The sequence below is a fragment of the Mirounga leonina genome, unplaced genomic scaffold (genome assembly GCF_011800145.1).
Source record: "Mirounga leonina isolate KUSES-001 unplaced genomic scaffold, KU_Mleo_1.0 Mir_174, whole genome shotgun sequence".
Taxonomy (NCBI): domain Eukaryota; kingdom Metazoa; phylum Chordata; class Mammalia; order Carnivora; family Phocidae; genus Mirounga; species Mirounga leonina.
Genome location: NW_023270451.1, coordinates 49,095,499 through 49,117,900, shown reverse-complemented (window position 1 = coordinate 49,117,900; position 22,402 = coordinate 49,095,499). Strand labels below are relative to the sequence as shown.

Sequence of the window (22,402 nt, the reverse complement as noted above, 5' to 3'; positions counted from 1 at the left end):
TAATGTAATTCTTGATTCGCACACTGAAAGAGTTTCTAGTCTAATGAGTTGTTTTTCCTTTCAGGGTCAGCCTTTACAACGTCTGATAATTTGTCTCTCAGCTCCTGGGTATCATCTTCATCCAGTTTTCCTGGATTTCAGCACCCCCAGTCCCTGACTGCACTTGGCACCAGCACAGCATCCATAGCAACACCCATTCCTCATCCTATACAAGGTTCATTGCCACCATACAGCCGACTCGGGATGCCTCTGACACCATCAGCTATTGCCAGCTCGATGCAGGGGAGTGGCCCGACATTCCCCTCATTCCACATGCCCCGGTACCATCACTACTTTCAGCAGGGGCCCTATGCTGCTATCCAAGGACTGCGCCATTCCTCTGCGGTGATGACACCGTTTGTATGACTCTTCTAAACCTTGGAGAATCCAGATCCAGAATGTGCAAATGGGTATGGAAATATGGGACAGGGTTGGGTGGGTGGGATGTGGGGTGTTAGAGCAGGAGCTCTCCAGGAGACATGGGACCTATTAAAGAGGAGAGCTGGACTCACAGTAAAACCTACTGCTGAGGGAGTGCACCACAGACCAGGAGCCATGTGTAGTTTGGGAACAGCTCTTGGGTTCGAGAGAGAATCAGTATAGACTTAGCCAGCCTAAATCCTGCAACCAATAGTATACTAACTTACCCAGGAAATTTCGTAACACAAGGCAGATGAATTTTAAGGTGCATTATACCTAGCAGTTAAAAATGCTGTGTCAATGCAGTAATGTATAAAATCAATGTGTAGAGGTGTTCTTTCTGCTTTCCACAGGTCAAAAGAATCTTCAAAGAGGCAATATATATAACATACCAACCATAATGCATAATGACTAACTTAAGTCCATTTCTCCCTGTAGAAAATGAGAGCCAATAGAGAAATATTTGTAGTGTTGTAGCTTAAGCATGTTTAGTTTTCCTTTGTATTAGTTTGCTTGGGAAGGGGCTGAGATAGTGCTGAAGCATCCTGTTTTGTGGATGAATAGGCGGTAATGACTTCACGAAGCTCTTTTTGTCACAGTGAAGGGCCAGTACCTGACAAGCTCTTTTTCCCAGTCTTGGCTTCTTTCTTCCTAATTCTCTTTCTTGCAATTACTTGCCATTTATGTAGGAAAAACCTTCTATACACAATTTTAAAGCAAGAGGCTCTATGTGTTACATTGTAAAACTGAGGTTTTATTTTTCTGGGCTGCATTCTAAGTGCACTACTGACTTCCTCATGGAGGAACACTTCTAAAGCCTCTATGCGATGACACGTGAGACTTTCTCTCAGTCTGCAATAACAGAACGGTTGCCCTGTTCTGAAGGGAATTTCTCTGCCATGGGTACCAAAGGCCCCTTCATTTTTACTTCAGCTTTGGGAGATCTTTTGGATGGTAAAATGGACTGGGCCAAATTCTCATTTTTGGTAAATCTGCTTTGTTATTAGATTAGCTGTTAACCACTGATTGACAAGGATTTGTGAATGATCATTCTGAATGCCCATATAGCCACCATTTAACCTATGCTTACAAGTTGTGTGTCCATATATCTGGTTTGTCCTTCTTTCTTACTGTTCCATTCAGTGACTCCTTTACCATTTTCCTAGGCCGTTATATGAAATTGTATGTCAACTCAATGACCCCCTGACTAAAACACTGGCAGTGCTTGTAAATCAATGTAAAACATTTATCCTCTTTATTTTGCATTCTTACTGTCTTCTTAAGCCTTCCTTTAGTGTTTAGTAATTAATTATATTTTAGCTATATATAATCATTATATTTGGGGGGCAACATATATCTAAGCATTTACAGTCAGGGTAGTATATTTGGCGTTTTGCCAACAGTTCGTTTCCCTAACAACAGAAATTTAGTAAAGTTTACAGTCCTTCAACTTTAGATTGCTATGAGATATAACCTGTCTTCTTTACAGTGTTCCCCAAAACTCTATTTTAACCTAATTTAGATTTTGTATCTACTTTGTTCTGACTGTAAAAGTACTGAATCTGTTAAAAGAGATGGGACATATCACTGCTGAGAGTAGAGATGGGAGTAAATGCAATATACTGATCACATCAGACCGCATGGAATTTTATTTGGTGGTTCTATTAGGCTTTCCCATACCAAATGCTTCTCTGGGGCATTTCTAGTCTAGGAGACGAGGCATAATGGCAGGGCCTGTCTATGTGATGCCATTGTTGCTGGACTTTGCAATGGTTTTTCTCCACTGTGGCCCCATAGTTTACTTATGGAGAAGCGTGGGCTGTGCCAACCGAGCATCTCAGAGTCCTATGGCAGACACCGCAGGCTAATTTCTAACTTCTTGCATGTTATGCTACAGTATCCACAGGTAGTTTGTTTTCAAACACAGCATAAATAATGCGTTTTTTAAAAAAGCAGCTATGACTAATGTTTTAGTATCCACAGAGCTTAGGATAGGGATTTGATACTTAATAGTTGGCCTGTTGCCAGTACTCCTTTTAATACACAGTACTGCTGCTTAGGGCAGGAATAACAAAACTAAATGCTATTTAACATGACGCTACTTGATACTCTGGTAAATTACTGGTCTACTAAAGTGAATCTGTATCTGAATTTTCTTTTCGATGAGAATGAAAGGATCATTTTAATACTATTTAGACATTTTTCCCAGTTGATGTGTCTTAAAGTAGGTGTTTTATGTTTTTGTTAAATACGGTTTTACACCAGTATTTCCTGACTTCATAACTTGATTTTGTAATTAAGCAGAATAAGGCTAAAAATAAGTAGAGTGCTTAGAGAAAAGCAAAGACTAAGATACCAAAGCATGCTCTTCAGAAATAACACCTGAAATTCTAAATTGGATATATTCTTGAAATATTTGGCATTATTTTAACCAGAAATAAAAAGCACAGGGTACATGGAGCTTAACTTGATCAAAGTCACCCTAGCCATGAGAACCAAGGGTAGAAATTTACTCCAGCCTGGGTCTTTCTGAGCTATTCTGGTTGTTGATTCTTTAACTCTTTGGGCATTTAAGATTTTAAAGTCTAAAGTCTTTCCTACCAAAAGTAATTATTAGAATTAGATAGTTAGTGGAAAAGCCAATTGAATAATTAAGAGCATGAGTTACAGTATATTTGGAATAAATTCAGGGTTCCCCCCCAAGGTATATTACAGTATCAAAATACATGGCTAATGTGCAGTGCTGCTAAAAAGAGGCCCTTTCAGAACTGCTTTATCTAACCTGAAGGGATTAATTCATATCTTAGTAGGTTCTGCAGACCTGATTTGTTTTTAAAACATTTATCAATAATGTTCAGTTATTTCTTTTACTTCTTTTTCAAGTCTTGCCCCTCCTCTGTCCACTCTTAGCAATATTATATAGGTAAAGTATATCCATCTTGTGTCTAATATATCACAAATTATTAGGTTACAAGTTCTATATTAATGAATTTAGGTTGCACTGCTGGTCCTTTTGAGTTTATAACAAAGGTTTGTTGTTCTTCCTAGTAGATGGGCACAGAATGGGAAGTATTAGAAAGATACTAAGAAAAACCCTGTGTAGAGCTCTACTATAGGAGTTACATTAACTTCTGGGGCATTCCAAGATCTTCCCTCCCTCACTCTCATCCACGTCTCTGTTATAACACTTCTCCAGCCACAACATCCCCAGCCTCCCACGCAAAAAAAGAAAAAGGACGCCCTCCAAAAGCCCAAGAAAAAAGTATTTTTACTTTTATTTTATTTTTTTAATTATGTTATGTTAGTCACCATACAGTACTTCATTAGTTTTTGATGTAGTGTTCCATGATTTATTGTTTGTGTATAACACCCAGTGCTCCTTGCAATACATGCCCTCCTTAAAAGTATTTTTAGAAGAAAAGGATTCCCCATTCCCATACTGCCTATGAATTTTTCAGAGAGATGTTAGGATATTTAACCCATTTCTAAATTTCATGGTTTTTCAGGCTGTCTTGCTAATATTTAAGCTGAATTATATTGAGAAAAATGAGCTTCAAATAAAATGGATAGAATGACTTTATCACCCCATTAAATATGCAGCCTAGCTTAGCCATGACTCAGTAACTAAAGTTCAAAAAGCTCAGTTATGTTATATGCAGGGTCACATATTACAAGAAAAACAATATTTTAACTCAGTCTTCCATTGAGTAAGGAAACTATTTACATTATCAAACATGTATGGAATTGATAATTATTACAACAAAACAATATTATACCCAAAGAAAGCACTGGACAGAAAAGATTTTCAGCTGGCTCCTTTAGACAGCTTGGATGGAGGAATGGATTTTACATGTTTTTATATTATTTCAGAATGCAAGCATTTTATGTAAACAAGCAAAAGGAAGGTTAAAAATTCTTAAACCTTTAGAAAACCGTAAAATAATTTCTTCACTAATAGTCCATGCCAATTATAAAATATTCTAATATTTATCTTTCTTCAGCATGCTTAAATATGCAAAGGTTCATTTATAAATATTTGATAGGCAAATAATCCATAAGTATTTTCTGGCCCTTCTTTCTCTGTCCCTCCCTCAATTTTAATCCTCTCCCCTGATAATAAGAAAATAAAAACATTGGTAAAATAATACATCTGGACAAAAAATACAATTTGTTGTATTTTACTTCTGATACATTAAAATATGTATTCAGTTTTTTCCTTATTTTCAGAAACCTAAAAGACTGTCTTTTATTTCCTAAAGGATGATTTTGGATATAGCCTCTTTAGTAGACTCTATCACAGTTCTATTGTTTGCTGTGTTCATTTGCTTAATGAATTGCGTGAGAACAGTCACTGTAATGAAGTGTGTGTGTTGGGGGTGGGGGGAAGGGCATGGGAAATGTTTTATGAAAAAGAAGTTATAAGCCTAATACTATGAAGTAACATCTAATGAAGTTCTTTTTAAGTGCAATATATTTATTTCTGCTAGAAATGTATTATCAACATTATGTAATATTTGAAGCATTACATGTTATTTGTAAACAGCTTAAAATTATATATTACCCAAAATTGTACAGAAGTACAAATGTGTGATATTAATTTCTTTCATTAAAAATGGCGTGTTTTGATATATATGCACACATTTACACCTTTCATTATCTTACACACTTGCTTCATGACTTTTGGTACCTGTTTGCTCACTTGGAAAAAAAATGGATTAGGTAAGATTAGGGGTCATAGCTGGCCACTCCCAGACCAGACACAGCCAATGGGATTACTATACAGAGTTTGGTTTTTGTCTTTTTTTTTTTTTAAAGATTTTATTTATTTATTTGACAGAGAGAGACACAGCGAGAGAGGGAACACAAGCAGAGGGGAGTGGGAGAGGGAGAAGCAGGCTTCCCGCGGAGCAGGGAGCCCGATGCGGGACTGGGTCCCAGGACCCTGGAATCATGACCTGAGCTGAAGGCAGACGCTTAATGACTGAATCACCCAGGTGCCCCTGGTTTTTGTTTTTAATTGTATTTGGAAGCCTATAGAGAAGACATTGCTCTCAAGTCCCCAACTGGTTCCCGTTTTCCTACACCTAATCCCCTTCACTCATTTACTCCACCTGATGAATTCTTAGAATCATGGGATTTTGCACCTCTCTGTATGGAAAGATACTGAAGACTCCATAAAGCTTACCGCTCATTTCAGCCAGGAACTCTTCGATGGGCTGTAATGGTATTACACAAAGTAGGCTGATACAAAATAAGATTAGCCAATTTCAGTCTTAATCCTTCCACATGACAGTCCTTCAGAATATTTGACATTATCATACCTTCTGCTTTCAGAAGTCTGCTCTATTATCCTTAATTTTTTGTGCATGCCAAACACCAACCTTTTAAAAATCTTTTATTTGGAATAATTCCAAGCTGACAGAAAAGTTGCAAGGATAGTATAAAGAACACTGTATACTCTTTACCCAGATTCACCCATTGTGAACTTTTTGCCCCATTTGATTTATCATTTGCATGTACTACCCCCTACACACACGTAATATATAGAAATTGTTTTCCTCCATTTGAGAGTAAGCTTCATATATCATGCCTCACTATCCCTAAGTAATTCAAAGTGCACTTCCTAAAACCAAGACGACTCCATTAAATACCCACAGGAGAGTTAGCAATTTGGGGACATTTAACAGTGGTAAAATGCTGTGATCTACCATCTGTATTCCAATTTTGTCAAATGACCCAATGATGTCCTTTGTGGCATATTTCTTCCTTCAGTATGGATCCAGTGCAGGAGCACATCTTGCATGTAGTTATCATGCTTCTTCAGTCCTTTAAACTGGTACAGTTCCTTGGCCTTTATGTCTCTTTCATAGCAAAAGAATTCCTATTTTTCAATGTTTTATAACTTACTACCATTCTTAGTTATCTTAATGCTCAAATCACCCCAGTATGGTCATCAAGAGCCCCTCAAGTTGGCTCCTGTGTCCTTTTGACATGCCCTAATTGACTTTTTTTTTTTGCACTTCAGTTTCTGGCATAATACATTGTTGAAGGCTCATCTTATACCCTTTCTGGAACCAGCCGTTTCTCCAAGGAATCCAGATTCCTTTTAGTTGAGGAACTATATTAGAAACCAAAATCTGGGTGCCAGATGTGCTCGTTGGGGTATATTTGTGTCTAGGCCCTCTCAGACAACAGAACTGGGCATATATATGTATATAAGCACACACACCTGTGTGTGTGTGTGTGCATGTATACAGGATGTTTAAGACATCATGAGTTTATGCTGCTATCTCCAATTCCAGTGCACTCCCATAGGGGACTTTTTCCCTTGCTTTGGCCCATTCCCTATCTGTATGTGTCTTCTTCCACAGTGAGACACCTCTGGTTCCCAACGTCAACATATTTACTCAATTCTACCATATGCCCCAAATAATTTCATATTGCTTCACTCATAAAACTGCAATAAACAAACCTTCTAAAAGGAGTTCAGATTTTGTTTGCAGTTGTTCCCTGCTGCCCCACCCCCGACTAAGGGAATACAGTCAAGTCACAGATTTAGCAGTTACTTAGATTAGTTTCTTTTTTTTTTAGAATTTTTTTTTTTTTTTTAAAGATTTATTTATTTGAGAGAGAGCGAATGAGAGACAGTGAGCATGAGAGGGAGGAGGGTCAGAGGGAGAAGCAGACTCCCTGCCGAGCAGGGAGCCCAATGCGGGACTCGATCCGGGACTCGATCCGGGACTCCAGGATCATGACCTGAGCCGAAGGCAGTCGCTTAACCAACTGAGCCACCAAGGCGCCCGATTAGTTTCTTTTTTATCCTACTGTATGGTTATGTCACTCATTCACAATACAACTGGGTTCATTTGTTCAGTTTCTTACAGGGTTTTTTTTTTTTAATAATAAATAAATAAATTTATTTATTTAGTAAGCTCTACACCCAACATGGGGTTTGAACTCATGACCCCAAGATCAAGAGTCACATGCAACCAAGCCAGCCAGTTGCTTATAATTTTAAGGATTTTTTCCTTTTCATTCTTACTGATTTTTAAAAAAATATAGAATACTAACATGCTTCCAACAAAAAACTCATAGGACTAATAAGAAATTATATCAAGGTTGTGGGATACAAGATTAATATAAATAAATAAATAAGTATATTAATATAAATAAGTAAATTGTTTTGCCATATATCAGCAATGAACAATTAAAATTTGAAATTAAAAACATAACACCATTTATATCAGCACCCAAAAAGGGTAAAGAAAATACTGAGGTATAAATATAATATGTACAAGATCTATATGAGGAAAACTATAAAACTCTGATGAAAGAAATCAAAGAAGATCTAAATAAATGGAGAGATATTCCATGTTTGTGGATAGGTAGACTCAATATTGTCAAGATGTCAGTTCTTTTCCACTTGACCTATAGATTCAACATAATCCAATCAAAATCCCAGCAACTTTTGTAGCTATCAACAAACTGACTATGGAAAGGCAAGAGACCCAGAATAGCCAACAAAATACTGAAGAAGAACAAAGTTGGAGGTTGACAATACCTGACTTCAGAACTTACTATAAGCTAAAGTAATAAAGATAGTATGGTATTGGTGACATAATAGACAAGTAGATTAACAAACAATAGAGAGTCCAAAAAATAATCCTTGTACCTTGGTGTTGGGAAAATGGTGCACTGCTTTGGAAAACAGTTCATCAACAGGTTAAACATAGAGTTACCATATGGCCCAGGAATTCCACTCCTAGTCTACACCTAGGAGAAATGAAAACATATGTCCACACAAAAACTTGTACATGAATATTCATGGCAGCATTTTTCATAATAGCCAAAAACTGGAAACAACTCAAACATTCATCAACTGGTGAATGGATAAAATTTGGCATATCTATACAATGGAATATTTAGGTATAGAAAGAAATGAAGTACAGATAAATATTACAACATGGATGAACCTTGAAAACCAGGTAAAAGAAGCCAGACACAAAGAACCACGTATTGTATGATTCCATTTATATGAAATACCTAGCATAGGTATAGTCATAGTGATAGAAGGCAGATTAGTAGTTACCAGGGGGCTGGGAAGGAAGGAGGAATGAGAATTACTGCCAATGGATATGGGGGTCTCTTTTGGGGGTAGTGAAAACATGAAACTAGTAGTGATGATTACACAACCTTGTGAATATACTCAAGTCACTGAACTCTACAATTTAAAAGAATGTCTTCTATGGTATGTGAATTACAGATCACCGTTACTTTAAACATAATAGAAAAAGCCATGCAGCAAATCTTTTATTTCCATTTTTAGTGCCCAACTTTGAGGAACTCCAGGGGAGTAAATCTTACATACTTGTGAGTTAAGAGTGGGCATTCTAGAATCTTCTCCCTGCCTCATTTTTTTTTAATCTGTAAAAGAAAGATAATACTGCCAATTTGATAACATTGTATGGCCTTAAGCCCTCCATTTATATTAATTTATTTTTATCCCCTCCTGGTTTTTTTCCTAGAAAGAATCGTAACTAGTTCTTTGGACTCCCTAGGTGGGGAAAAGATGATATAAATCATTCCCTCTCTACCCTGAGCCTTGATATGGCATTAATTGCTACCTTTTATAGGGCATTTGCTATATCTATGCACTTTATATACATTATCTTATTTAATCTATGAAACAGCTCTCTGAGGTAGGAACTAGTATTATTTCCATTTGAGGTATGAAAAAGCTAAGGTGTAGAGAAAATTAGTGCTCAGAACCTAGAATGGTGAGATAGCCAGGATTCAAATCCTGTCTGTACTCATAACTGAGATACTGTGCTAACCCCTCAAATATTTCTAAATTTTAATAAATTTTTTTGAAAGTCTACATTGCCTTTAACGAACCCATATAAACAACCTTAATCAAGAAACATAAAAGCTGCATAACCCTAACAAATTTTCTCTTAGTAGATTACATAATCGTCACTGGTAAATGTCTCAAGAAGAGTTTTAGATGATGGCAAAGAACAGAAGGGAAATTATCTTTTGGGGATAGGTCAATATCTATGTGAAAGCAGGACTCTGCTGCCCAAAGCAAGAGTCTGGTGGTCTTGATGTAAACACTTATTACTCATTTAGGGATATTTTTCCTTCTCCCTTACACTCCAGTTCCAACTTAGTTCTGCTAGAGCAAAGAAATAATTAGAAAATAGGAACAATGAAGCCCACTATACTAAAAGACTGGACAGCAAGTGGAATCAGGGAGGAATCAGAACAGAGACCAGAGATGGAGTTGAGGCCAGGTTGGGGCTGGGCTGAACAGGTTAGAGAGAGATAGGCTTAGCTCATCTGGATTGACAGTGAAGTGTAGCAACTGGAGTACAGGATAGGGATAAACTTGTGGGGTAGACTACAGAGAGGAAGACCCTCAGGGTGGAATCCAAACGCAGCTGGATGCAAATGAGGAGAGAAGGGAAGCAGTGGTAAGAGAGCTGGGTACAAGGCATTGTATGATCCAAGAGCCATATTTTTCTTGCTACTTAAGTATATGCACAAATACTAATCAGAATCAGATAAAAGACTCGAATAAGGCCTTGTAGTCCAAAGTCTTTATATTCCATAGTCAGGGAAATAAAAGCTAGAGAAGTAAATTGCCCAAAACATACTGGACCCGGTACAGTGATATTTCTAGACTATGTCATAATCAAAGTTAAATCAATCTAGGATATTATGGGATATAAAACACACAGATGCCTGATATATCTTTGCTGTTTTGCTATGTTTTGCATTTAATCTGCTCACACATATTCTATAATTCACTCCTTAATATAGTCTAAGACTTTTGTTCATTAATATTGAATGTAATAATTCTTGTAATTGTTACTTTGGTGGTAAATAAAACTAATCTTGGTATTTTTGGGTTTGTACATGGAACTATCATCATTCGTTTCATGGAAAAATAGATTTTGGGGGGTGTGGTATATATATGTGTGTGTGTGTATGTCTATATATATATATATACACGTATGTGGTTGTGTATACATTGCTTAAGTCATTTAATGATTACTGAATACCTTTCTTCTCAAATCAGTGTGTACATACTATGCAATTAGGCAGTCTCCCCATGTGGTATGGGTGTGGGTGAAGGAATTTTCCCAATTAACTCATGGATTATCCCCTTCCTTTGAATGAACTATGCCTGTATAAATCTATCAAGGGCAAAGTGATCTCATTTCATCTAGTATAGGCTTGGTAACAACTGACCAGAGTATGGGTGGCGGAAGGAGCTCCAGTTTTTAAAAGGAGAATAAGCCCCTTGTGGACACAGAAAGTAGACTAGAACTCCTAGAGATTCCAGCTTATCGTAGGTACCTTTCTCATGTGGATGAAAAGGCAGCCACATGCAAAGCACTACATACGATGTGTTTACGTTCAAGCTGTATGCTCACCACACCTGGTGACTTTCCATTTTCTCCTATGAAGGAGCACCTGCATCCAACTAGAATTGAAGCAGGATCTATAAAGTAAATCAATAGCAGCAAACATACTATTTAAAAATGAATCAATCCAAGGTGTGTAATGGTTTTAGACTGAAGTAGTTGTTTTATAAAATACACATGTGCAAAAACATTTCTTTTAGTGGAGGCAACCTGCGAAAAGATCTTTTAACATATAAAACAGACCAATTAGAAAACACATAGTCACCAAGAAGCACATACCTATATTTTATCCTATTTTTTGGAGACAAAAACAGAGATACATGATTAAATAAAAAAGTTATTTCATCTTTGCAAATTTATAGGAAGTCCTACAAAAATATAAAAAAAGAGTCCCATTTGGTTCACTCTTTTAAAACTTCTTAATTGAAATGAAGAAATCACTAAATAAAATGGCTCTAAAAAAATCTTGGATATGCAGTTCAATTACAGTTGACATAATTATGAGATCCTAAAAACTCTGCTACCATCTTTGGAACTATCTAATGGTGATAGGCTAGATACACACTTTGACGCCAATTCCAATTCCTCGTACTGTCGAAGGGAAAAAAAAGTACTTTAATGTATAAGAAACTGTGAAACAACACAGATGAAAACCCATCTTTTATGCAGAAAAGTATCAATTAAAGTGAAATTAGTATGTTATCAAATTATAGTGGAAAATATAACTTTTTCAAAATGATGGTTCACTGAACTACCTCTCTTTCCTGATCCATATAACCAAGCTACATATAGATGTAACTTAGCTATCCACTTCAATTTACATCTATTTGTGTAAAGTTAAAACATTTAAATTTGATAAAAAAAATTCCTTGAATCCATTTAAGCAGTCATTATTATTTCAAAAACCAAATGTTGGCCATAATGAGTATCTTTAATTATTTGATATACAAAATATGCAACATAATTATTTTTATGTGGAATTAAATTTGGAGTTCCCCTACATTTCATATTTAGTAAACTGATTTATTATTATTTCTTTTTAAACCTACCTAAAAAATTTTAAAAATTCTGATTTACAAGTCATTATTGCCATCTGCTGGTTATTTTGTTTCACTGCACTTTTGGGTAAAAATTACCAATTGCTTTACTAAGAGACAAAGAGAAAACAGATGAGTTTTAGATACAGACTGAATTAGAAATCTCTATGTAAGAGAAACAATTTGCTAAATCACGAGGCATATTCACTTAAATAGAATATAATATGCAAGAATATATTGTATTATATCAAATTATAATGTGTTATTTTACTTGTCAGTTCATCATAGAATAAATATCAGGCATACTGGTTTAAGTTATTGTCATTAATAAGCATGTAGCTAAAATACAACTCAAATAACTGTCTGTTCAAAATAACTAAGTAGGGGCGCCTGGGTGGCTTAGTCAGTTAAACGTCTGCCTTCAGCTCAGGTCATGATCCCAAGGTCCTGGGATAGAGCCCCGCATTGGGATCCCTGCTCTGCAGGGAGCCTGCTTCTCCTTCTGCCTCTGCCTCTGCCTACCTCTCTCTCTCTCTCTCTCTGTCTCTCATGAGTAAATAAATAAGATCTTAAAAAAAAAAAACCAAAATAACTAAGTAAAATAAGTGACTGCTGTTGGAAGTTATAGAAAGATGAAAATGTGCCATGATTCTATTCAGCCATGTTTTCCCTCACATATACAAATCTATTCCTTTTTTTTTTTAAGAGAAACTAGTTTTATTTTATTTATTTAATTTATTTATTTAAATTTTATTTTATTATGTTATGTTAATCACCATACATTACATCATTAGTTTTTGATGTAGTGTTCCATGATTATGGACTCTGAGAAACTAACTGAGGGTTCTAGAGGGGAGGGGGGTGGGGGGATGAGTTAGCCTGGTGATGGGTATTAAAGAGGGCACGTATTGAATGGAGCACTGGGGGTTCTTAGTAAGGAAATGCATAATTATTTATGCAACTGTCTCTCAGTTTTTTTAAGTTAACTAATGAATCTAGCACTCATTTTACTGTCTAATAATAGAACTATACAGAAATATAATTTAATGAAAAAGAATCCAGGTTAGCAAAATATTGTGAGTAATACTGACCAGTATCCTTTTAATATGGTCAATCTAGAGCAAGATATAGGAACATTTTTTTAAATTAAGTATGTGTTTTGTTTTAGGTGCTTTAGCATTTTTCAGGTGAGAAATTTTAGAGTGGCTAAGTTACTAGCTCAAGGTCACACCACAGTAATCTTCCACATATGAGTCCACTATAAAAGATTTAAAATGGAACCTGGCATATAGTTAATTATGTGTGACTATATGCCTGAATCATATACATCCTGCTTCTTATACCTTAAACACTATATCATGAGTATTTTTCCATATTATTAAATATTCAAATGACTTTAGTCAATTTAGGGATGCTTCACTCCATGAGTGTTCTATAATGTATTATTTGATGTGGAGGTTATTTCTAATTTTCACCAATAGAAATAATAATACAATGAACATTCTTATAAAAATTATTTTTTAAATAGAAAAAGTGACCAGATTAGTACTTTCAAGGGCTAAACCAAGGGTAAGAATATGTTTTATTCTGTTAGTGCACTGAGTGATCCAAGAGGCGACTGGAAATTCCAGAAAACAAATAAACAAACTGACCAAAAAGTGTAACATAGGAAATAGGCAAAATGAACTGAAGGGTAGGAAACCAAAATCAGAAAGTTCAGTTCAGAACTGTACAGGAAAACGGCACTAGAAATGACGTCTGGTCAACCTTCCAGTAGCAGCCACTCCTTCCTTCCCACAAAAATGCCCACCCCTCATGAAAAAAACATAAAGTGTATAAAATCACTTGAATAATCTATTAACAAGGACCCTCAGAGTATCTTAAAAATATTCAACAATATACAGCCTAAAAGAAACACACCTATTAAAATCACAGAGAGTTGAGGGATAAACAGATTCATCGGGCAATTTCTAATTTTTTTTTTTAAAAAGCACACATAGCCATATTAATCTCAGGTAGAGTAGGGTGTAGCATTCAGCCAACTTGAAATGTCTATGGGAAAACAGAAATTTCACAAATTGACCCCAGAAGAGGTAGACAATGTAAATAGACCAATAATCATGAAGGAAACTGAAAGATTAAAGAAAAAAAGAAAGGCTCCCAAACTAGATGTTCCAATGCAAAAAGGTGCAAATCTACCCAGTTCATTTTATGAATCTAATATAACTCTAATAAAAAATAATCATAGCCTTTCACTTACTGTTCTCAAAAATATTAAAATACATAAAAATAAGGTATTTTGAGTTTGCATATTTATTCAGTAACATATTTTTATCAACCACCCATAAATACCTTTCATTTTAAACTGGTTATTGGACAATTTTTAGCTGTTAAAACTTGGGCAAGTTACTATAGCCCTGATCCTCAGTTTTCTAATTTGAACAAAGTTATTGTATGAATTAAATGCGAAAATATTTTAAGCACCAAACAGTGCCAGCAATGTAGAAATTCTCCCTGAAAAAAACTTATGAAACAACAAATTAATAACAGTATTTATTGAATTTAAATAAGTGACAAGATGAATACTATGGTCAATAGTTGCTTTAGACCTTTAGAGAAGGGGGAATTAATGTGGGCTGGGGCTTGGAAGGTGAAAGAATCAGATGCGCAGGGAGAAATGGATAAAAAAGCTAGGGGACTAGGGAATAGCTTTCTGGTATGAGTAAAGGGATAGTTAGGGAGTCTCATGCTTTGCACCTCACTCAAAATTACTGGAAGATCTGTGTCCAGAGAAGTGGAAAAGGCCGAATGGGGCAGATTATTGAAGGCACTGATGCTCAAGCTAAGGAGTTTACATTTCATTTGTGGGTTATGGGAACCATGAATATTTTTGAGGGATATTGTATCAGGAAAACTAATCTGACCATAATGAGCCATAGATTATCACATGGGGGAGGTGGGGATGAGGGAGTTCAAAACAGATGGGAAGTGAAGCGGTGTGGACTCCAGCGGTGCCAGAGGACATGGAAAATGTCAATGAACCCCGTCCCTCTTTGCTAGCTGCTATGGCATGTTTGGCTATGTAGCGACTCTGAGGCTGGGTAGGGTCTGGTTTAGGAAGGTGAGAGCACTGAGCACAATGATTCTATGCCCAAGGAATTCTATCTTAGCAACACTGTTGGGACACATACTTTCACTTGTGAAAATTAATAACGGGAAACCTCATTTCAAATGGAGTCTATAGGCCAGAAGGGGGAGCTCCCTCACTGTACCACTGGAGGTGAATTACAGACCACAACCGAAGATGGAACTAGAAAGAATCCTCAATTACAAGCCCTAACAGGAAGAGATGTACATTTTATCTCCCACAAGAACTTTGCTAAGCCAGCAACTCCGCCAATGAGAAATCCTCATCACCCTGCACTCTTAAAGTTCTCCAATGGGTTTCTGTTCAAAATAACCCCGCCCAACTGTCTCCTTCTCATAAGTTCCTCTCCTTTGCTGTACCTGCCTATCGTTTTGCCCATAGCTTGCATGTCCTGAATTGCATTTCTCTGCTCTTCCTTAATAAACACATTTTTGCCTGATAAAATAACTTTAAATTTCAAGGTCCACATACTTCAAGAATGGATTTATAAATGCCGCCCTCCAAGGGGAAAGGCGGTATCAATCAACTCTAGTGCCAACCCGAAGCCTTGAGGTTAGACTTACCTGGCTCAGCCTTCTCTGCCACATGTTGCCTATGGCCTTGGGCCAATCCCTCTATGTAGGAGACACTTAATGTCCATTGCAAAGGTGTTCATAGGAGGGGAGAGAGATGTTCCCAAAGTGGGAGGCGCACCTCTTTCTTCCCTCGCTCTCTTTCTATGGTTCTTTCTTTCAACTAAGATTTCTTTCCCTTTAAATTACTTCCAGACGTGCAACCTTTTGGTAAAAATAACAAAGCTACGCCTGAACTCGAAAAAAAGAAGGAAATCAGAGAGAGCTCCTTCTGCTTCCCCGCCAGCCGGACCGTGGAGCCCCCCGGGCACAGGTCGGCCCGCCTGCGAGGGTGCGCGCGGGCATTTGCGTGGGGCAGTGCGCCGGCGCCGCGCCGGGGACGACGCGCCTGGGGGAGGCACGTGATGCAGAGCTGGGGCTGTGCGCGTGGGCTGCGCGCCGAGACGGTGCGCGGTGCGCGTGGAGGACGCACGAGCAGAGCAGGGAGGCCTGGATCTCACGCCCCGCCTTCCAGGCTTCCCGGTCGTCATGACGACCGGGCGGCCCGCAACGGTGGCGGGGACGAGTCGTTGAGGCTGTGAGCCGAGCTAGGCCCCTGCGGACCTCGCCCGACTGGGCTGGGCCGGCGCCAGACAGAGACCCAGCTCCCTCCGAACATGAGAAAATGGTCGGGCAGAGGAGGAGTAAGCTCAAAGAAGCGGCTTCAGAGCCGACGCCCTCCTCCCGCTCCATGCCGTCCAGGCGGCGGCGCCGGGCCACCGGAGCCGGGGAGCCGGAGATGGAGGAGCCGCAGGCGGAGGTGGAAAATTCGCAGCCTCCTTTGCCCGTAGGCGGGGGGAACCTGCCGGGGGGCGCCCGGAACTACTCGCCGAGGAGGACCCGAAATCTGAACGCGCAGAACTACACGCAAATGGAGGTGATCGCGAAGACCCTTCTTCTCGGCCGCTTCCAGTTCCTCACCTGTTTGCTGGAGCAGCTCCGCGACAAGGTGCAGCAGCTGAGGAGACGTCAGGTCAACAGCAGGACCTCTTTGGGCATAGGTGAGCAGAAGAGGCCGGGAGAGCCCGTGGCAGGGGCGGAGGATGCCCTCTGAGCCTCGGGTTTCAAGTGGTTTGGGTGAGTCTTGAAGATCAGCTTAACAAACAAGCTGGGCAGTCCTAATGACAAGGTCCAAGGTCGGGAAAATCGCCGACAAGAATTCCAGCTCCCTTTGTTCTTATTTTAAAACATTTTCCAGGGTTTGGGGGCATAGTGATCACCCCTGTGTCACCAACAAAATGTCATTTTGCTCAGGGCAGCCATTTATCGCAGGCTGTAAAAATGATAGGCTAGTTCTCCGGGGCGGACATGTTCCTCTTGCACCTTAAAGCAAAATAAAGTGTTGGTTTAATTAGTTGAGAATCTTTAATAGTGGAAATAAGGTCAAATTAGACAATATATTGCCTCATGTCAGTACTCATTTACGTTCATTTTGCTGTGGAACTTCACTGCCTAGATTTGGGGAATTTTCTTCTAACTTAAGCACTTGAAAGATTTTTCTTTATTTACATTCTTCGTTTTCTGTTGCTTAAGAGTTAATTTAAATGTTATTGCTGTTGTATTAGAATCAAATTTGAGCCTAGCCCTTGGTCAGACTGGCTAGTGATACACGTTGAAACGAAGAGAAATGTCTGCTAATGTAAGTTGTGATTTCTTTTCATCCTAAGTTGACTGCTGATGTTAAAGAACAACGAGTCTCCACATTTGGGGTGTTACAAGTACTAGAGGAATAATAGATGGGAATTCACACTTACATTTTATCAGATGTCTAATTGCGGCAACAGATAACATCCCACATCAAGAATCAGAATGGTCTTGGATACCGGAGCCGTTTTGCCATCCCAAACACAAGCTCCTGAGCACCCGTGTCTGGCAGAGCGAAGGCACTCAGTGAGTGCTGGGTGAAATAATGACTGAGTATATTAAGTGCTAAGGAGAGTTCAGAAGAGCAAACTAATACTTTAGGATTGGAGGTGGGAAATGAGATCAGAGAAGACTTTTAGGAAAAGGTGGGATTGGAACTGTGATATTAAGCCTAACATTTGGATGTGTGAGGCAGAAAACAAGTATTAGAGGCCAGTAAAATGGCATAATTGAAGTCAAAGAAGTGAGAAAACATAAAGGTAAAGTAAGGTGGAAAGGAAGGATACAAAAGGAAGAGGAAGTGGAAAGTCAAGTTCAAAAGGTTGGCTGGGACCAGCAGTGGAGAATCTAATTCAAAACTTGGTTTAAGGAATTTGAATTTCATTCTGTAGAAGGCACTGATTGATTCTTTAAGAAAAAAATTTTTTTAAAGGAGATGAAATGCACATCATATAAAATTAACCATTTTAAAGTGAATAATTCCGTGGCATTTAGTACATTCACACTGTTAGCATTGAATAATTTTTAAATAGAGTGACATCATTAGCCTAGCAGTGGTTTGCGAAATAGACTGGAGATGGATGGAAAAAAGAAGCAGAAAAAAAATAATTGAATACTGGAATCCAGGCAATAGTGGTTTTAGAGAGGGTAGCAACAACAGGAATGGAGAAGAGAGGACAGAGGTGAGAGTCAATGGAAGCATTTTGTGAGGGCTGAGTAAGTGGTGAGGTGGAAGGACAGGGACAGAGAAAGTTTAGCAATGAGGACTGTAGATTTGGGAATTATCCACGTAGAAGTGAATTAAAACTTGAAGATTAAGATTCCCAATGAGAGAAAAGTGGGCAAAGCAGAGATATTTGGGAAAACCTCTTATACTTAGTTTTAAGAGATGAGAGGAAAAGGAAAAGTCAGAAAAGTATATAAAAACAGAGTGGTCAGAAGCATGGAAGAACTGGAAGAGTTGGTATAATAAAAGATGAAGAAATCCAAGAATCTGGTCAGATGCTGCAGAGAGGGTTGAAAAACGTAAGAGTTTAAAGAGGCCATTGATGTTGCTAACTAAAATGTCACTGGTCATTTTTTTAAAAAAAGTTGTAAGAACTTAGAAGAAAGAAGCTGGCTAAAAATCTTGTCAGCAAATGGGGTTATGGGTTGGGTGGGGGAGAGAATATGTCATAGGTTGAAGGGCTTTTAGATCAACGGAAGTGTTTTAATGCCTAGGAGAATTGAAGGCTGTAGAGAAAGGTCTTGGGGAGAGGGTGAGATTCAGGTTCCAAGAGAGGAAATAGTTGATGGAACAAAGTCTTGGAATTTTGAGAAGGGTGGAATTACAGGAACAAATTTGAGAAGCTAACTGGAAAAGAGAAGAGATACTTCCTTTGCTGAGATGGTAGGGAATAGAAAAATGAGGATTAATATGTAGAGAAATGTTAAAGTAGATATAAGAGAAGTTGGGAGTGCTTGCATCAAATGATCTCTGTTTCAGTGAACTATGAGGCTAGGTCACTTTCAGAGGTAAGATTGACAGATACAGGGTCAGGAGACATGCTTTTTATCACATCTTTGGAAGAGGCTTCGTGCATTTAGAATACTGGAATCATTACACTTTACCATTTTTTCAGGTGTGGAATGTGGGGTTGGGGAGGGAATGAAAGACACAAGAGTATTTTGAGGATTTTTGGAAGGCTAGATGGATTTATAGGGTATTTGATCTTTTCCCTTTCCTTAAACATAATTTTTAAGAGTTTTTTTCCAGTACATGTAATTGTTAGAGACTAAGAAAGAGAATAGAAATATGGTTGAAATAGGATGGCGTATGTATCTTAAAGTTAATGAAGCCTGATAAAGGGACATCCATTTCAAGTTGGGAAAGAAGATATACGTTTAATTTCAAAGTGGTTCAGAGTATATTACATATTAGAAAGAGCTAACGTATGTAGTGAGTATGTACTTTTTCTATAAAGAGCCAGGTAGTAAATATTTTAGGCTTCACAGGCCACATATGGTCTCCATTGCTTATTCTTCTTCTTTCGTATTTGTACAACCCTTTAAAAATGTGACAAGCATTTTTAGCTTGCGGACAGTACAGAATCAGATCATGGGCTGTAGTTTGCTGATCATGGTATAAAACAAGCAAGTCTTCTGAGAAGTAATGAAGAGTGGTAGGAATAAGCCCAGGATGGTTAGGAATATGGAGAACAAGAGCTGGAGAAGCATGATTGGGAATTTTTTTTCAAAATTATAATTTGTTATTGTTATTAATATATCGATTTACATTTATTTTGTTAGTCAAGGTAATTTCTTGAATTTTTAAGAGGTTAAAGTTGGTGGTTTGTTAAAATGACTTGCCAAGTATATTTGGGACAACCAGAAGAAGTACTATTATAAAATAGTACTATTATAAAATAGGAGGGGAGGCAGGAGTTTAGGAATAGCTGAGTAAATTCACTCCTCTGTGATAGTGACAAAAATACTTGGAAAATTGTCAGAATCAACTTTTCAAAACTTTATAAATTAACCAAAGGTTCACAACATCCTAAAGAGCATGTATTCAAAAACACTACTGCAATTGTGTAAGAACAATGGGGTTTGTGGCTTTTTAATTTGGCCTCATCCTGTGCCCCCTTCCCAGTTTTATGGTGTCCTTGAAAACCAGCATCCCAGCCACCAGAGGGGACAGACAGTGTTTGCAGCTCCTCAGAAAGACCCATACCCACAGTGGTGTTCCTGTTTTACCCATCTCTACACCCTCTGATAAAGCCTCATGCATAGGGTGCAGACCGGGCGACTCTAGATGAGTCTCCCAGTAGTCTGGGAACAATCAAAACTCCATAAATAGGGGTTTTCAGCTGTGCTGCTGAGGAATCGACTTCCTGCGTTTAACAATTTCTGAGGAGCACGGGGAAGGTGGTTTAGAGTGAACTAGCCTGTAGGCTAGAGTCACTTCTGAAAGGATTGAGCTGAGCACGTGTATATATGTGCTTGTTTTAAAAAATGTATGTAAAGAAATAGAGAAAGAAGAGGGAGAAGAGAGAATAAAGTGAAAATCCCCCCAAAAGGTCAAAATCATTAATAATTTCATCACTTTTTTTGCAAGTTATGTAAATGAAACATAGTCTTCCAAGCTTCCCTTTGCTCTTTGAACCCCCCCCAGAGGTAAACACTATTCACAATTTGTTTTATGTCTGTTTGTAAATTTTTCCTATTTTATATAGAGAGAATTAGCTAGCCATCTTCCTTGTGTGTGCTCTCTCTTTAGGCATATAAGGGAATGCATTTGAAATAGTTGTTTTAAAGGTATATTATAATAAAGCAGCTTTTAATGACCTTTTGTTTTTGTTTTTCCAGCTGCATTTGTGGGAGTTTTGCACTGGTAAGATTTGTTTCAGTTTTAAATAAAAACATTTGGATTAAAAATTGACATTGCTGTTTGCATACAATAAAATAGCCACTTGCTATGTGTATAGAATGTGTTTGTGCACATTCTGTGTACATGTAATTTTTTAAAAAAACACGTGAAGCAGAATTTACAAAATGGATGCATTAGAGGAATAGTATTTAGGAATTAAAATATTTTTGTGTTACCAAAGAATTCACCACTTTATTTCTTTAATTTCTAGCTTTTCTAGTGTACTTTGCATGTTTATTTCATCTTAAACTCTTATTTTACAGTAATTGTGTGTTCTTAGTGACATTAGCTTAGAAATAAAGTTTTAGTAACACCTGTCAATTAGAAATCAGGTAGAAATGAAAATAAAGCCTCAGCTGTTGTAATACAGATTAAATGAGCCTTTCAGCGTGTGTGTACATGTACCTTAATTTACACAAGTCACCTATTTGTAAAAATTATAAGTAAAACAATATTTTTCCTCTGATATATTTTCATTTCTACCTGAACCCAGGAATTTTTACTTTTGGGAAGAGTGGGATCAGATCCTTTTGGGACAGTGCTGTTCTGGCCATGTAGTCTCCCCTGCAGGGAGATTTTGACTTTAGAACTAAGGCTATACTAGGAAGAAACATTTCCTATAGCTGTTGTTACCCAGGCATATATCTCACATGTGAATCAAGGTGAGTGGAAGACAGGGTTGATACTTGGAATTTGGCTTTCTATTTATTTGGAAAGCATCTACTATGTAAATTAAGGGTAGCATAATTGCTGACTAATTTTACTTACCACATATGCTCCCATTTTCACTGCCTACAGCTGTTTTCTTGAGTTGCACTAATCAAATATCTTAAAGTACAGTTCTGTGTTCTTTGGTACTTGCAAGTTGATCCCTTACATGGTATTCTATTTTTAAACTGCTTTAATCTAAAGTAATTTTATTTAAAATTATATTCCAAATGCTTTTCAACAGTCACAGAGGCATTTCTCAAGACTGTTACAATAGAATCACTTGTGAAACTTAAAAACTTGGTTTTTTAAGTTTTTTCTAAACTTTGATTTAGAGGCATGGAGTGGAAGGGGCAGAGATACCACAGGAGTTTTAGTAAACAATTACGATTAAGAACCAAGGAGTTAAGGAATTTCAGCTGTGTGCTACACGAAATCATAAATGCCTAAAAATATGCAAATTATAAAATTATCTCATTTATTCTTTTTCCTTTTATGATTTTTGTACTTTAATACTTAGTTAACTATTTTAGTACTGGTTTTGAAATGTTCTTATTCTTAGAATATGGTGCTTCATTTTTTTTTCTAGGATACATTTAGTAACACTTTTTGAAAATGATCGTCATTTTTCCCACCTATCATCTTTAGAACGGGAGATGACTTTTCGAACTGAAATGGTTAGTTTCTTATAATAAATTAATTTGTAGTTTAAGAACAGTAAGACTATAAGGTAGACA

General features: G+C 37.6%; 2 protein-coding genes across 2 annotated transcripts in view; both read left to right on the top strand.

The window, feature by feature from the left end:
• TBX20 (T-box transcription factor 20) overlaps positions 1-4,874 on the top strand; it is a 57,447-nt gene extending 52,573 nt beyond the window's left edge. Inside the window, exon 8 of the mRNA XM_035020896.1 lies at positions 65-4,874. Within this exon, the coding sequence (XP_034876787.1) occupies positions 65-405 (341 nt within the window). The 3' untranslated portion in view covers positions 406-4,874. The remainder of the gene's footprint in view (positions 1-64) is intronic.
• Positions 4,875-16,310: 11,436 nt separating this feature from the next.
• The window catches only part of DPY19L2 (dpy-19 like 2), a 90,883-nt gene continuing 84,791 nt past the window's right edge, over positions 16,311-22,402 (top strand). Inside the window, exons 1-3 of the mRNA XM_035021409.1 lie at positions 16,311-16,686; positions 20,897-20,921; positions 22,255-22,342. Coding sequence (XP_034877300.1) covers positions 16,311-16,686; positions 20,897-20,921; positions 22,255-22,342 — 489 coding nt within the window. The remainder of the gene's footprint in view (positions 16,687-20,896; positions 20,922-22,254; positions 22,343-22,402) is intronic.